This window comes from Lithobates pipiens, unplaced genomic scaffold (genome assembly GCF_037356315.1).
Source record: "Lithobates pipiens isolate NorthernLeopardFrog02 unplaced genomic scaffold, aLitPip1_a1.2 Scaffold_25, whole genome shotgun sequence".
NCBI lineage: Eukaryota > Metazoa > Chordata > Amphibia > Anura > Ranidae > Lithobates > Lithobates pipiens.
In genome coordinates this window covers 171,003,460-171,018,283 of record NW_027507787.1, presented here as the reverse complement: position 1 = coordinate 171,018,283, position 14,824 = coordinate 171,003,460, and the positions used below count along the sequence as shown (strand labels likewise).

At 50.3% G+C, this 14,824-nt stretch overlaps 1 protein-coding gene across 1 annotated transcript in view; it reads right to left on the bottom strand.

Moving 5' to 3' along the window:
• Positions 1–14,824, bottom strand: part of LOC143929798 (ovostatin-like) — a 214,208-nt gene that overhangs the window by 160,074 nt on the left and 39,310 nt on the right. The window contains exon 3 of the mRNA XM_077453774.1: positions 10,297–10,498. Coding sequence (XP_077309900.1) covers positions 10,297–10,498 — 202 coding nt within the window. The remainder of the gene's footprint in view (positions 1–10,296; positions 10,499–14,824) is intronic.

The following is a 14,824-nucleotide window of genomic DNA, read 5'->3' as shown; positions in this document are numbered from 1 at the left end:
AAGCTGTTTTGATCTGGGGACTGGAAGTGGTTAGAGTAGCAGTGGGTGTGGCCACCTGTGCTCTGGTTCTGAGGCATCTCCCCTGCTTCCAGGGAGAATGTTCTCAAAGAGGGGCAGGGACTGGAACTGGAGTGGCAGGCAGCTCATGTGGGAGCACTGGCCAAACCCCAATTGGAATTGTCAGGGGGCGGGCCTCCTATATAAGCTGAGGTAACATGCCACCGGGGAGAGTTGTTGGCTGAGTGAAGTGGAGGCTGGAATAATAGACAACAGCAGGAGGGCACCCCCATCTGGGGGGGGGGGTGCGCCAATCGCAGGAGGAGGCCCAGGGAGAGCTGTGAACGAGCGTTGCCATTACATGGTCATTGGCAATGTTTTTAACATTACACAGTCAATGATAAATAACTCCTGGAGCAGAGGAGCAGGTGAAGCTGTCGTATGGTCCGGTTAAGTTCTCCATCAAGGACTAAGGGCAGAGAAAGGTTGATGAGTGTACCACAGTGGAGGGCTGGATGTGCCAGGAAGTCTGTGAGGGAACTTTTCTTTTACACAGGCATCAGCAAAGTCTTCATCATTATACTGTCAATGATGGGGAGTCCTGTATCAGAGGAGAGACTGTGGGGATATGTGTCAAATCGATGTGGCCTGAGGGCACAGGATTTGCAAGCTGGGCTGGCTGGGAACAGTAGTCCACCATCCAACATGTGCTTTTAAACTACTAGTCCTCCTGGGAGAGGTGCTGCAGGCCTCTGGCCTAGTAGAAGCGAGCAAACAGAGACAGCTTAAGGATTTATTCAGAGTGGGTCCTTCTTCCTTACAGAAGAAGATGTGACATTACTTTACTTCAGGATTGTTCAGGAGGAGAGGAGTTCTGGGAACATCACTTACACGGTCAAGAGTAATGTCCTCATTCCTTACACGGTAATGGATGAGGAATGCCTGGAAGTAATAGTCTGTGGGAGTTAAGCAGAGGAGGAGCAACAGTCTGCATAGTGATGCAGGAGGAAGATTATAGCAATTAATATATGCACATCATGTCTTCTGGCTCTAACTATGTGCTAGTGTGTAAAATCTTAAGTATGATGGCAAATTAACTATACTATGGGCATCCCATATAACCTTTTCCCCAACCAAGTTGTACCCACCAATAAACAGAAAACCAGCAAAAGTCTGTTCATTGTCTCTGCAAGTGATGTATGGGAGTCTGGCAGTGGGGTGATTTGGTGGATGTTGTTACTAGTGGCAAGTACACCGCTACACTTCTATGTTCATTCTAGGTAGGCAAAATCAGCTCACATATGTTCACTGGCCTCCCTGTCCCCTACCCAGCGGCAGCAGCCATGGGGGTCCTGGGTCTACAGGTGGGATAATGGAGCCCAGAAAACATGGCTGGGGAGTCGTACACAAGGAGAGAGGGATTCACTACTGGGGGTCCACTTGACAGCCAATAATCAGCTTGGCAGGTTTGTGTGTAAAACCCCTCACTACTGCCCCATGGGGGTTCTGGGTCTACAGGTGGGATACTGGAGCCCAGAAAACATGGCTGGGGAGTCGTACACAAGGAGAGAGGGATTCACTACAGGGGTCCATTTGACAGCCAACAATCAGCTTGGCAGGTTTGTATGTAAAACTCCTCACTGCTGCCGATATATGCCATACATTGGTGACAATAAAAAAGGTCTGAGGGAGCTGAGTTCAATATCACCCGTGTTTGCATTAAAGAAAAGTTTGAAAAACAAATTTTTTAATCCAGAAATGAGTGTGGCTTTCCCTTCATAGAGGGGCTTAAAAATGACATCAGAATATCATGTTCGACCCACTCTTATGTATATCCTGTCTCATGAGGTATGAGTCAGGTAGAGACTTAAGGTCAGCCTCACTGGAGAGGCTGAGTGATTGGGATAATCAATCCATGTGTCTAAAGAAATGAAAATACAGACCCCTCTGTGGGTCTCAGTGAGTTAAAGTTGGGAAGAAGAAGCTGGGTCTCCTGTGCCAGCAGAAGAATAGACAGCAAAGATTGACCTGGAAAGCCTTGGCTCGAAAGCTGGGTGCATGCTAAATGTTATATCCGTGTTCAGATCGCTCTTTGGTGAGCATTGGACAGATGTTGTACCGCCTCTTAACCATCTCCTAACAGCTGCTTTAACATCAGGGACCTCACATTGCATGCAATTACAGGATGCTTGCTGAGTGACCAAATTCACTTGAATGGGTGTCGATCGGCAGCCATTAGCACCCACCAAAAGCCACATCATAATTCCAGCATTGCAGTCTCAGCATGTGCACACCCCTTGCTGATGCCCCTGCAGCTAATAGGGGAATGGTTGAGGAGCAGCAAAACCATGGGTTGTCACATGTGAATGAGCCCTAAAAGGGTTATATAGTTAGGTTGAAAAAAGGCACAAGTCCATATAGTTCAACCAATAGCTCGTAGGTTGAACAAAAATAATCCGTGTGTGCAGGTTTGCCATTAGAAATTATTGAGACCCGTATAGCCTGTCTGACAGGACCAGTTCCCCCTTCACTCTACACAGAGACTTTAAAGTGATATTAAAGGTTCTTTTTTTTTTTTTATATAAAATAATTGACATGTCATACTTGCTTTGAACAATGGTTTTGCACAGAGCAGCCCCGATCCTCTTCTTCTGAGGTACAACGCAAGCCCTGGCTTCCTCGCTTCCTATGGTGGCACTCGTTCCCTCTCAAGCCACCTTTTCTGCCTCCATTGACACAGACCGGGCGGCTCTGCCCTACTCGCACAGCATTTGATTGACCGTAAAATTAGCCAATAGCTTCTGCTACTGTTAATCTGCCCAGACAGGGGAACAGAGCTTAAAAATTCCCTGGTCCTCAGTTCAGCAGCAAGGGTAGGAACAGAAAGGGGATTGTTTACTGATTTTTAGGATCAGGTGGAGGAGTCCTTAATGCCATGGTTCTGGACAATTAAATTAAAGTTCCTACCTGCCCACGTAGATTGACGTAACAGAAGAGGTCAGAACCTCAGTTTAAAGTAGAACTAAAAGGCTTTTTTTGGGGGATTTTGGATAGAGTAAGGGAGCGTTATAACCGCATGGCAGTTTATTTTTTGCCATCTGTATCCCATTGGGGAGATTTATCTTCACTTCCTGTCCCATATCCAAAACAGGAAGTGAAAGGAAATTCATTAAGATTAAGAGAATCCCTTGGGGACCCCTGGCCACCAGAACTAGTGCCCCCATTGGAAGATTTCCCCTCTAACACTTATCTGGAGACAACCCAAAATGTTGGATTCTCTTTTACTTTCACTTTTGATGATCAAGAGAAGCACGGATTATGAATGCAATGATATAAGGAGTGCTGGACATGACAGTGTGGATGAGGGACACAGAGGGTTAAGCTTTATGGGTGGAGCTGAGTAAAAAGGTTTGCAGGAAGCAAGTTCAGTGTAGGGGAGGGGTCATATAAAAGGGAGGGGTGTGGCTTTAGGGGATCATTCGGATCCCAGCGTGACACAGAGGAGGCAGTTTTTCTCTGCTCCTCTGTAATGGCCGACCTGGATGGGATTTTCAAGAGGCTGAGACGGGCGGCGGAGGCAAGCGGAGCGGAGTGGCTGCGGGACCGAGCGGGGACCAGGAGGACACCGCGGAGGATGTCGGTGATGCAGGTGAGGCGCTGCTGCATGCGCGGAGGTCTCGGCCTCCGGCGCGTTTTTTCCCCGGGGCCTACCCCTCGTCCACCTCGTGACTGTCGGAGCCCGGGGGCCGACCGCTCGGTCCCCCCGGCGAAGAGGAAGGTGCCTGGCTCTCCCTGGTCTGGGTGGTCATTGCGCCGCCGACCGGAGGGGGGCGGGACCTCGCGGGAAAATGGCGCCGGGTACGGGGGGGGGGAACGGGCGGGGGGCTCTGGGTCTAGCCGCCTTGGGGGTGTGGCGGAAGGGGGGATCCTCGGACTGGGGGTTTCAGCGTGGGGACACGCGCGGTGGGGGGCAGGGTTTGGCATGGGGGGGGGGTCGCTGCTCCCGGGATGGGGCGGGTGGGATGCAGAGAGCCACCGAGGTGCCTGGCAGGGCTGGTCTTGGACGCCAGCATGCCGGGGGTGGTCGGGGGCCACAGGCACTGCGGGATGCGCCTGACCGCGCTGACCAGGAGGTCTGCGATTCGCCCAGGGGGATGGCGGTGCCCCCGGCGCGCACCGCGGAGGACAAGTCCGAGGGTGAGCTGTCGCAGGAGGAGGAATTTTCACATGCAGCGCACGGAACCATGACTGTCGGCAAGGCCCCGGTGCGGCCAGGTAAGTCACGTGCTCCTTTGGTTCTGATGGAAGCCTTGGGGGGATTTCCTGGGGGACCCGGTATCCCAGAACGGCAGGGGATGGGGGCAGAGGGCCGGTCGGCGGGGGTGGGGCATGTCGCCCTGGGGGGGGGCCCACGGACAGCTGCAGGACCTTCTTGGAGGGGCTGCGGGCCCTGGTGGGTAAGTTTGCCGGGGGTTAGGGGGCACCGCAAGTGGGTCCCTGGATGGCTGCGGGCCCAGGGTCGGGGGGTGGGGGGTCCGGGACCACGCCGGTGGTGGACCCCCCGACCGCTGCGGCTTCTGGGGGGGTGGTAGACATGGGGCCTGGGGGCACGGGGGTCCCCCCGGTGGTCACGGAACCTGGGGCGTGGTCCGATGTGGTCAGGGTTGTGGATGCTGCCCGGTGCGCAGCATATGTTGATTCGAGGGCCCGGTGGGGGCGTGCCTGAAGCAGGAGGTGCGGGAGAATATTGGCATGGGTGAGTATGTGGAGATTTTCTCGTTGCTCCCCCTTGAGAAGTTCAACTTGGATAGGGTCAAGCCGGACGGTTCCAAAAGGACGACGAGGAGAAGCGTAGGTATCGGCTGATTCTGCGCACTTTCTCCATTTGGCTTCAGGCGTTCGCTGGCTTAGCTAGCATGATTGGGGAGACGAACCCCGAGCATGGCTCGGCGTTGTTCTGCTATATGTACGCGATTGGAGGGGCTTATCGGGTGTATGGGGGGGGTGGCATGGCTGCGTTATGACGAACAGTCCGGGCAGCGGTAAGCGGTGCGGCCGGAACTATGCTGGGACCGCAAGGACATCAGCCGCTGGATGAGGCTTATGTCTGCGGCTCGGACTCCTGCTCCGTTTCTTCAGGGGGGGGCGGGAGTGTGTTGTCCTCAGGGCTGCCGGCCGGGAAAAAGTGGGGTGTGTGCTGGCCCTTTAACGGGGGGCTTGTAAATTCGGGAAAGCGTGCCGATTTAAGCACGAGTGCTCCGGCTGCGGCGGCGCCCTCGCACTGTCCCGCTGTTTCAGGAACGAAAAGCGTTCCGGCGATGTTGCTCACGTAAGGGATGACGCCGGTAACCCTGGGAAGGATGCTTCCTTTCCTGAGTGAGTATCCCGATGGTGAGGCGGCGCTGGGGTTGATTTCGGAGTTTCGGGATGGTTTCAGGATTCCTTGTTCATTGGCGGAGGTGCCGCCAGTGGCCCGGAACTTGCAATCGGCTTTGGTATACCCTGGGGGTGGTAGGCGAAAACTGGGGCAGGGAAGTGGCGTTGGGCCGGATGGGTGGGCCTTTCGAAGTGCAACCGTGGGGCGACCTGGTGGTGTCCCCGCTGGGTGTAGTTCCTGGGAAAGAGCCAGGGAAATTTCGCTTGATTCATCACTGGTCCTTTCCTAAAGGGGGGTCGGTCAATGACGTCATCGGCCCTGATGCGTGTACGGTCTCATACGCGTCTTTTGATGCGGCGGTGAGGTGGGTCAGGCTTTCTGGATGCGGGGCTCTTATGGCCAAGGCAGATGTGGGGTGCCATTGGCGGGGCCAGTTCTATATGAGTAAGTGCCTGCCCATGGGTTGTTCCATTTCCTGCGCCTACTTTGAGGCGTTTAGCTCATTTTGGAGTGGGTGGTGAGTGACGTTTCGGGCCTGGAGTCGGTCGTCCACTATTTGGACGACTTTCTGTGCGTGGGCCCCGCCTGCCTCCAGTGTGGGTGCGATTTTTCTGTCTACGTTGCAGCACATTGCAGGTAAGTTCGGGGTACCGTTGGCGGGGGATAACACGGAGGGACCAGTTACGGACTTGAGTTTTTTTGGGGATAGTGATCAATTCGAGGGCAATGGAGTGTCGATTGCCCGAGAATGAATTACTTGATCGGAAGATGGAATTGGCGGAGATGCAAGGATAGTAGAAGGTCTGGTTGAGGGCCCTGCAGTCTCTGTTGGGCTAGCTAAATTTTGCTTGCCGGATCATCCCTATGGGGGCGGGTGTTCGGCAGTCGGCTGTCGGCAGCCTCGGCCGGGGTGAGTGTGCCTAACCATTTTGTGCGTCTGCGGGAAGGAACACAGGGAAGATTTGCGGGCGTGGCTTGAATTCCTAGCCTCTTGTAACGGGCGGGACATGTGGATGTCGGGGCCAGTGAGCAATTTCGATGTGGAATTGGTCGCTGCCGCGGCTGGGTCGGCGGGTTATGGGGCGTATTTTCGGGGACGGTGGAGTGCTGAACCTTGGCCCCGATCTTGAGAGGTGGCGGGGTTGTTGGGCAACCTGGTTCTGCTCGAACTATTCCTGGTGGTGTTGGTATTGGAGCTGTGGGGGGAGGAGTTCCGTAATATGAAGTTGCGCATTAGTTGAGACGACATGGGGGTGGTTCAGGTCCTCAACCATTTGGCTGCTACGGCAGCTGGTGTTTCGGTGTTTACGGCTCAATGTTTACGTTTCGGCAGTGCACATACCTAATTATTTGGCTAACTCGCTCTCTCGTTTTCAGTGGGACGAGTTCCGGGATCTGGCGCCGAGAACGGAGGAGTCGAGGGCGTCTTGCCCTGGGTGGATGTGGGGGAGGCCCTTGTAGTCGCCGCAGGTTGGATTCAGGGGTCTTTGAGTGGGTCCACGTGGGCGGCCTATTCTGGGGTGTGGTCAGAATGGTTGGGTTGGAGCGGTTGGTCGGGGCTCCGACCAGCGCTGGTTGGTGCTGTATTGGGTGGCAGGGAACATTGAGATGGGATTGGCACCTGCGTCGATTGATCGGAAATTGGCGGGGTTGGCATTTTTGTTTAAGCTGTGGGGAGAGCCGGACGGGAATGCGGATTTTTTGGGTGCGGCAAACCTTGAAGGGGTATAGGAGGGAACGGAAAGGTCGGGAGGCGCACAGGCTGGTGAAGTGTGATAACTTGGTGGCGATTTGTTCCCGGCTTGTGGAAGTTTGTTCTTCCGCTTACAAGGCCATCCTGTTCACAGCGGCTTTTTCATTGGCGTTTTATGGGGCGTTTGGGACTGGGGAGTTGGTGTGTCGGTCTAAACGGGGTGCTGTGGGGCTGTTGGATCAGGATGTACAGGTGGCTGTTGATCGGGTGAGTATACGGTGGCAGAGGTCCAAGCCGACCAGCTGGGCAGGGGAGTGGTGATTATACTGTTTGCCTTGACCGGGCTCGGCAGTGGGCCCTGTGGTGGCGGTAAGGGCCTTTCGGGCGGTGCGGCTGGAGGGGGGGGGGGCCTTTCTTGCTGCATGCGGGGGGCTCTTTTCTCTCTAGGTTGCAATTCGTGTCAGTTTTCAACGGTGCCTGCGGACTGTGGGTTTGGACGACCGGGAGTACTCGTCGCACTCCTTCCGTATTGGGGCGGCCACTGAGGCTGCCCGATGTGGGCTGGCTGAGGCGATTGTTCGCCGGATCGGTCATTGGGAATCTAAGAGGTTCCGTTCGTATGTCCGGCCGCAGTTGATCCTGGGGTGAGCTGGGGCGCGGCTGGGAGTGTTTTGCAGTATGGGGTTGGGAGTTACAGGTGTTATGGTATATTACGTTGGTTGGTTGTTATGTGTTCTGTGTTATGTTTTTCGTTTCAGATGGAGGTTCCTCACGCCTCGTTTGGATCCTAGGGCACTTGGACGTGTGCTGGGGGGCCGGGAGAGGTGATGCTCAGCCGGCAGGCGGGCCGTTGGGAATTCCTGGGGGGAGGCTAGGTTGATGTGGTTGGGATTCCCGGGCATGCGGTGGGAGCGTGTGATGAAGGAAGTTGAGCGCTTTGCAATGAGGGACAGGCCCCCGGATGTGTTGGTCATTTACGCAGGGGGCAACGACCTGGGCATACGGAAGGAAAGGGACATCTTAGCTGATGTTAGGGCGGATGTTTTGCACTTACGAGTCCGCTTCCCGGGTACCATTTTGGTTTGGTAGGTCATTGCGGGCAGATCGGTGTGGAGGTGGGCTAGGTCCATGGTAAGCATCAACAAAACCAGGATGGGGGTCGGACGTGGGTATTGACCTTTGGTCATTGGGTCTGCAGGAGGGTATACAACATAGCTCTTAGGGTGTGGGGTGGCCCTCAAGGTTGAGGGGGTCACCCTTTCGGGCTGTGGCGGTGTGTTTTCTGGTGGTTTCTGACGGTAGACAGGTACTCAGAAGGGATCTGAGGGTGTGGGGGGCTCATCTAACGATCGGCCCCTCTGGGTATTCCTGAACGTTGGAGGGAATACGGTTATGTTCACTGGCGGAAGTTGTCTCCGACCGGTCACAGGTGGAGGCCTTTGGGAAGTTGGTGAGGTGTACCGCAGTGATTTGGTATTGGCTTAAGTGGGGTCACCGTCAGAGATCACCAGAATGGGCAGTTAATGTTATTTAATGTGGTTTAATGGTAATAAAGTTATTTATATTTATATATCTATATATATTTAGATATTTTCATATTTACAAGTTATTGGAGTGAATTTTGAGTTATGTTTAATAAAGGCTGTTGTGGCCAGTTTACTCCAACCTATGGTGTGGTCTCGTTTCTAATAGGGGAAGGTATGGGTAAGGAATAATATAAGGGGAACATTCAGACTACACTAGTCAAGAGAAGCACGGATTATGAATGCAATGATATAAGGAGTGCTGGACATGACAGTGTGGATGAGGGACACAGAGGGTTAAGCTTTATGGGTGGAGCTGAGTAAAAAGGTTTGCAGGAAGCAAGTTCAGTGTAGGGGAGGGGTCATATAAAAGGGAGGGGTGTGGCTTTAGGGGATCATTCGGATCCCAGCGTGACACAGAGGAGGCAGTTTTTCCCGCCCTCCCGCCCTAATGTTATGTGTTTGTTTTGTTGTGTCGTTTGTTGCTGGTCTTTTCTTCTTTTGCAGGTTTCGTCGGTTGTCACGGCAGCTGAAGGTTTTCCTGTGTTGGCGGTGTGTTTTCTGGTGGTTTCTGACGGTAGACAGGTACTCAGAAGGGATCTGAGGGTGTGGGGGGCTCATCTAACGATCGGCCCCTCTGGGTATTCCTGAACGTTGGAGGGAATACGGTTATGTTCACTGGCGGAAGTTGTCTCCGACCGGTCACAGGTGGAGGCCTTTGGGAAGTTGGTGAGGTGTACCGCAGTGATTTGGTATTGGCTTAAGTGGGGTCACCGTCAGAGATCACCAGAATGGGCAGTTAATGTTATTTAATGTGGTTTAATGGTAATAAAGTTATTTATATTTATATATCTATATATATTTAGATATTTTCATATTTACAAGTTATTGGAGTGAATTTTGAGTTATGTTTAATAAAGGCTGTTGTGGCCAGTTTACTCCAACCTATGGTGTGGTCTCGTTTCTAATAGGGGAAGGTATGGGTAAGGAATAATATAAGGGGAACATTCAGACTACACTAGTCATGGTAAACAGGACAAATAGAGAGGGAGAATTTCCTAATGGAGGTACTGACAGCAGTAAAAACTGACAGGTTTTATAATCCCTCTCCTCTCTATTAAAAAAAAAAAAAAAAAGGTTTGCCTTTAGTTATTCTTTCATTGTTGGGAACAGGTGGGATGGAGGATTATTCCACCTGCTTCTGAAAATTAGTAACTACTAGTCCCCTCTCTGTCCCTGGCCCTTGATGTGAACTGCCCGTGGGCCAGGGAAAGATTTTTTGGCCCTACTTCTCCTATGGGTCACAGGAGTGCAGTTTGTTTTTCACTTTTGTGACCCAATTTCAGCCGACAACTGGCTAAAGGTAAATGCTTCTCTTATAATTGCTGGGAACCATGGGCTGTGCTATTAATGTACATGTGCACAAAGGTACTTAAACAGTCCCCTCTCTACCCCCAGTGGAACTTATGGGAGCATCGGAGGAATATAGCAAGGCTCAGGGTGCTGGGTACATTCTTTGACTTGTCAGTACTGGAAGAAGAGAAGACATGTGGGGTACAGCAGGGGTGGAGTACCCCTTTACACTTTATTGCAGGGTGATGTTGCAAGACATTATTGCTCCCTTAGCAGTGTGTCTATAAATGGTGGGATTGTATAAAGGATATGTTAAAACATTGAGTTTTTGTAGCTGAAAGGACATTACTTACGGTGAATTCAGTGCAGTCATAACTTTCAGAAGTCACGGGTTTGCTGACAATAGGCAACTTTTGAGAAAAATATTCCAGGTCAACTGTGATAGTGACGGGCACTTCACTCTTCAGCCACGTGCAGACTGTGCCTTGGGATCCACTGGTCAGTTTGAATGGTACGATCATTATATAGTCACATTTGGGTTTTGGGGGTACAGTGCTGTAATGAGAATGAGAAGTTTTAATTTTCCCCAAAAATTGGTAATTTTGTTATTAGACTTTTTTTATTTATCACCTTGTTGAGAAACAGGCAATTATTCATCCATGGGGCAAGGTGTGAATATTGTCTTAAAGTCTAACTACAGAAAGCTTAAAAATTACCCCTGCACCCCCAATGCAAGGGTTAAATGCTCATTTAGTCTAGAGGAGAATGACAAGCCTTTTAACTTACCTGATCCTCTGCTCCCCTGACACAAGGGTGTCCACATTTTCAAACTGCCATTCAGGGACATCCCCGACAATAACATTTTTTATTTTCTTTATACTATTTTTTATCAATTTTTGGAATGCGGCGCAGCGTGCAGATGATGCCCTCTGTGCCTCTCACATCTCTCTGGCACACATTTATTTTAGACAAACTTTCCAGCCGCAGAGTTCTCACGCACATGCGGCACAGCTCCCTGGGGAGGGGGGGTTTCCTTGCAATACATGGCTGCCAGAGGCCAGATAGAGAAGTAGGGGGCTGCAGGGGGCGTGACCGGATGAGGGTGTGAGTGGACGTGTGCAAAGTCCTCTCCGGCTCCTTCCATGGGAATTGTTTGATCCGGCTTACCGCCTAGATCGTAACTGGCTTTCGGTGCCCTAACGAGCACCCTGTGTTGCCCCGGGCTTCCCTTTGGTGCGCCGCGCTGCACTGCGGAGCCACTCAGGAGCAAGGGAGGAGAGGAAGCCGAGAATGGAGAGCGGCGAGCATTGAAGGGGTCACTCTGACTCTGGCATCTGGTATCCGTGGCAATCCCCTATCGAATCCCGCGAGAGTGGAGGGGAGCGGGGGAATGAGCCCACACGGCTTCCCACTATCAGCCTGGCTGCTAAATGAAGAGGCTAATCCCGGAGGGTCAGCGTTTTGGATGAGTCAGGCAGCACAGGATACTACTAAGGACACTGCAAGTATTACAGGTGGGCTATGTAGGCTATGCAGGCAAAAGTGAAAAAAGTCTAATTTAATGACAGCACCTAACGCCAGTACCTGTGAATGTTTGTATATATTTGCTCGTCTGTGTTCTGGATGAGTCAGGTGGCATAGGACACTACAAAGGACACTGAAAATATTACAGGTGGGCTACGTAGGCTATGCAGGCAAAAGTGAAAAAAAGTCTAATTTAATGCCAGCACCTAATGTTAGTACCTGTGCATGTCTGTACATATTCACGAAAGGAGGAAGTACTGAGTCCCCTAGCTAATATGCATTCCTACCTAGTTTAAAGAGTGCTCAGTATAAATGGCCATGACAAGGGGAAAAAAAGGGGATGAATTGCCGCACCAAGAGAATCTAAGCTCTCAAAATACCCACTCAGTAAAGGAAAAAGGGAATCAGGCGGTGGCAGCAGCGTCTAAATTAGAGAAGTATGCACACACCCCCACGCAATCGCCAGCTAAGAGAAACCAGCAAGAGCAGGCGAAATCCCAGACAGGTGGTGCTGGAGATAGAAAGAGCCAGGGCCAGTTGTCGGTGGCACCTCCAATCGCAAAAATTGCTAGCAAAAAAACCTGGGGGGGGTACTTCAGGAACTGGGATCACAATTTCCCCTGACTCAAATGCATTAAAGAGGTGGAACTGATATTGAAAGACGTGCTGTCTGCAGTTAACGCCTGTAAAAACTCGCTGAGCAGCCTGTGCATCGAACTAAAAGATATTAAGGACTAGCTATCCTCATTGAGTCAAGAGCTTCAAAAAACTGTGGAAAGGACAACCACATTGGAGGAGAGATTAAGCCAGGTGGAGGATAGCCTATACCCAATGAAAAAGGAGTTTAAATCATGCAAGAGAATATGGATATCTATGAAATTAAAATGGATGAAATGGAAAACAGGCTCCAAAGGAACAATGTAAGGGTGCTAGGCCTACCAGAAAGAAGCGAGGGTCCCCATACCATAGAATTTATGGAAAAATGGCTCAGGGAAACATTCGGGACAGAGACATTTTCTTATTCTTTTGCAATCGAGAGGGCTCAGAGGGGGCTAACTAGAATATCTGCATCCGGTGGGCACCCCAGGCCCTTAATAATGAAAGTGCTTAACTACAAGGACAAGGCGGCCCTGCTGCAGAAAGCTAGAGAAATGGGGGACATTTTTTACAATGGATCCAGGGTCTCTTTATATCCAGACTATTCACCGGACTTACAGAGGAGGACAGAATTTACAGACATTAAGCACAGCCTTCGGGATTATAAGACCATATATGCATTATTGTACCCCGCTCGCCTACGCATAACGGCCTTAGGCACTACCCACTTCCTTGATACAGCCAGAGGGGCAGCAAAATGGCTGGAAGAGAACAAAAAGGACTTATAGGGACACAATAGGTTGCTAGTAAATAATGCCTAATTACGGTTTAGGATTACATTGAATTTTTTTTTTCCTTTTTTTTTTTGCAGCCAGATATGATGCACACACACACGGGGCTAGAGTGGTTGGGTTGAGTGGGAATGGATTGAGTGAAGAGGTCACATATCATGCTCCTAGGGTTAGCCTAAGTAGGCTTAGGGGGAGGGAGGGTTGGATAAGTTGGGGGGTAGAATGGTGGGGGGGCATATAAAGGGGGAGGGAGGAGGGGAAAAGTAAAATAAACTCACCAAGAAAACAAAGTCAAATATTAGATTTAGGTACACTTGGCATCTGTTTATGGGCACACAACAGTACAATTATAAATATAGAAGGAACGATTTGGTTTGCCATAAATATGGATATAAAATTAACACTTAGGGCTATAAAAAAAAACTGAAAATGGAGAAAGGGGGGGGGGGGGGGGGGAGACAAGCACAGTGAATAAGCGAACAAACAAGATCTCCCTTCTCAGACCTCACGGCTTTTTTCGTTAATATGGGGTTTATGTTTTTTATTATCATGGTTTGGAGTGTTTTGGTTTTATATATGGGGGATAAGTTGGAATTTTTCTATTTTGAGTTCTTTTTATCTATAAGTCAATGCCTAAAACTTTAAATATAAGTTCCTGGATTATCCTTAATAATAGCCAGGATAGATTTCCACCAGGGTCTCGTACAGCCAGGCCAGTGAAGGGCTATTTAAGCCAATTTTTGGAAGAAGTGGGTTGGCGGGACATATGGAGAGCCAGGAACCCTAACACTCGTCAATACTCTTGTTTTTCTAGCACACAACATACACTTTCCCACATAGATATGGTGGTAGGTAATGGCGATGTGTTTCGCTCAATAGAAAGGGTAGAGTACTGGCCAAGGGGAGTATCGGATCATTCACCCCTAGTTATCACTGTAAACTTAAGCGCCAGGAATACTCCAACAAGGTGGACAATAAATCCCCTCTGGTTGGAATTAATAGAGAATCCAGAAGAAGTAACGGAAAGGCTAAAAGAGTTTGTGGAAATTAATGAAGGTACAGCACCAATGGGGGTGACTTGGGATACTCTTAAAGCTTACCTTAGGGGGTTGTTAATAGAACAAGTGGCAAAAATTAAGAAGAAATCTAAGGTTTGGGAGGAAAATTTAAAAAACAAAGCTTTAGAATCAGAGAGACAATATGTGACAAACCCAACCCCAGAGAAGCAGAAAGTATGACTCGACAGGCAGCAGAAATATAAAGAGGCTATAACTAGAAACGAAAATAGGAGAATTTTTCAGAGACAGAACCTCTTTGGAGAGGGGGAAAAAATATGGCGTTTATTGGCACTCTTGGTGAGGACCAACTCTCCCTCTTCGGGTATCCCTCTAATCAGGACTTTACGTGGAGAAATTACGTCTGAACCTGGGTTGATTATAGACACATTCTCTGAGTTTTATGGGGAACTATACAAGTCAAAACAGAACTCAGACAGTGGAGAGATGGATAGGTTCCTGCGGAATATAGAGCTGCCTGTTCTCTCAGAGGGCAACAGGGACATGCTTGACTCCCCAACAGAGTTGGCCGAGCTGGTACAAGTAGTAGCTTGCATGTCCAACTGTAAGTCTCCTGGCCCCAATGGGTTGCCGCTGGAGATTTACAAACACTTTGGGGAGGTTTTGCTCCCAAAACTTTTTAAAACGCTAAGTTGGGTAGTTGAGGGGGGAATCCTGCCTCTATCGATGTTGGAAGCTACTATTGTAGTTTTACAGAAAGACGAGAAAGACCCCCTCGAGGCATTCGCATACAGACCAATATCCTTACCAGGTTCTGACATTAAAATCGTGGCAAAAGTGTTGGCATCTAGGCTGAATAAATGCATTATCAAAACTAATCCATATAGATCAGTCCAGGTTCGTTTCTGGAAGATGTACTAATGTCAACATAAGAAGGGTATATACAAACCTCC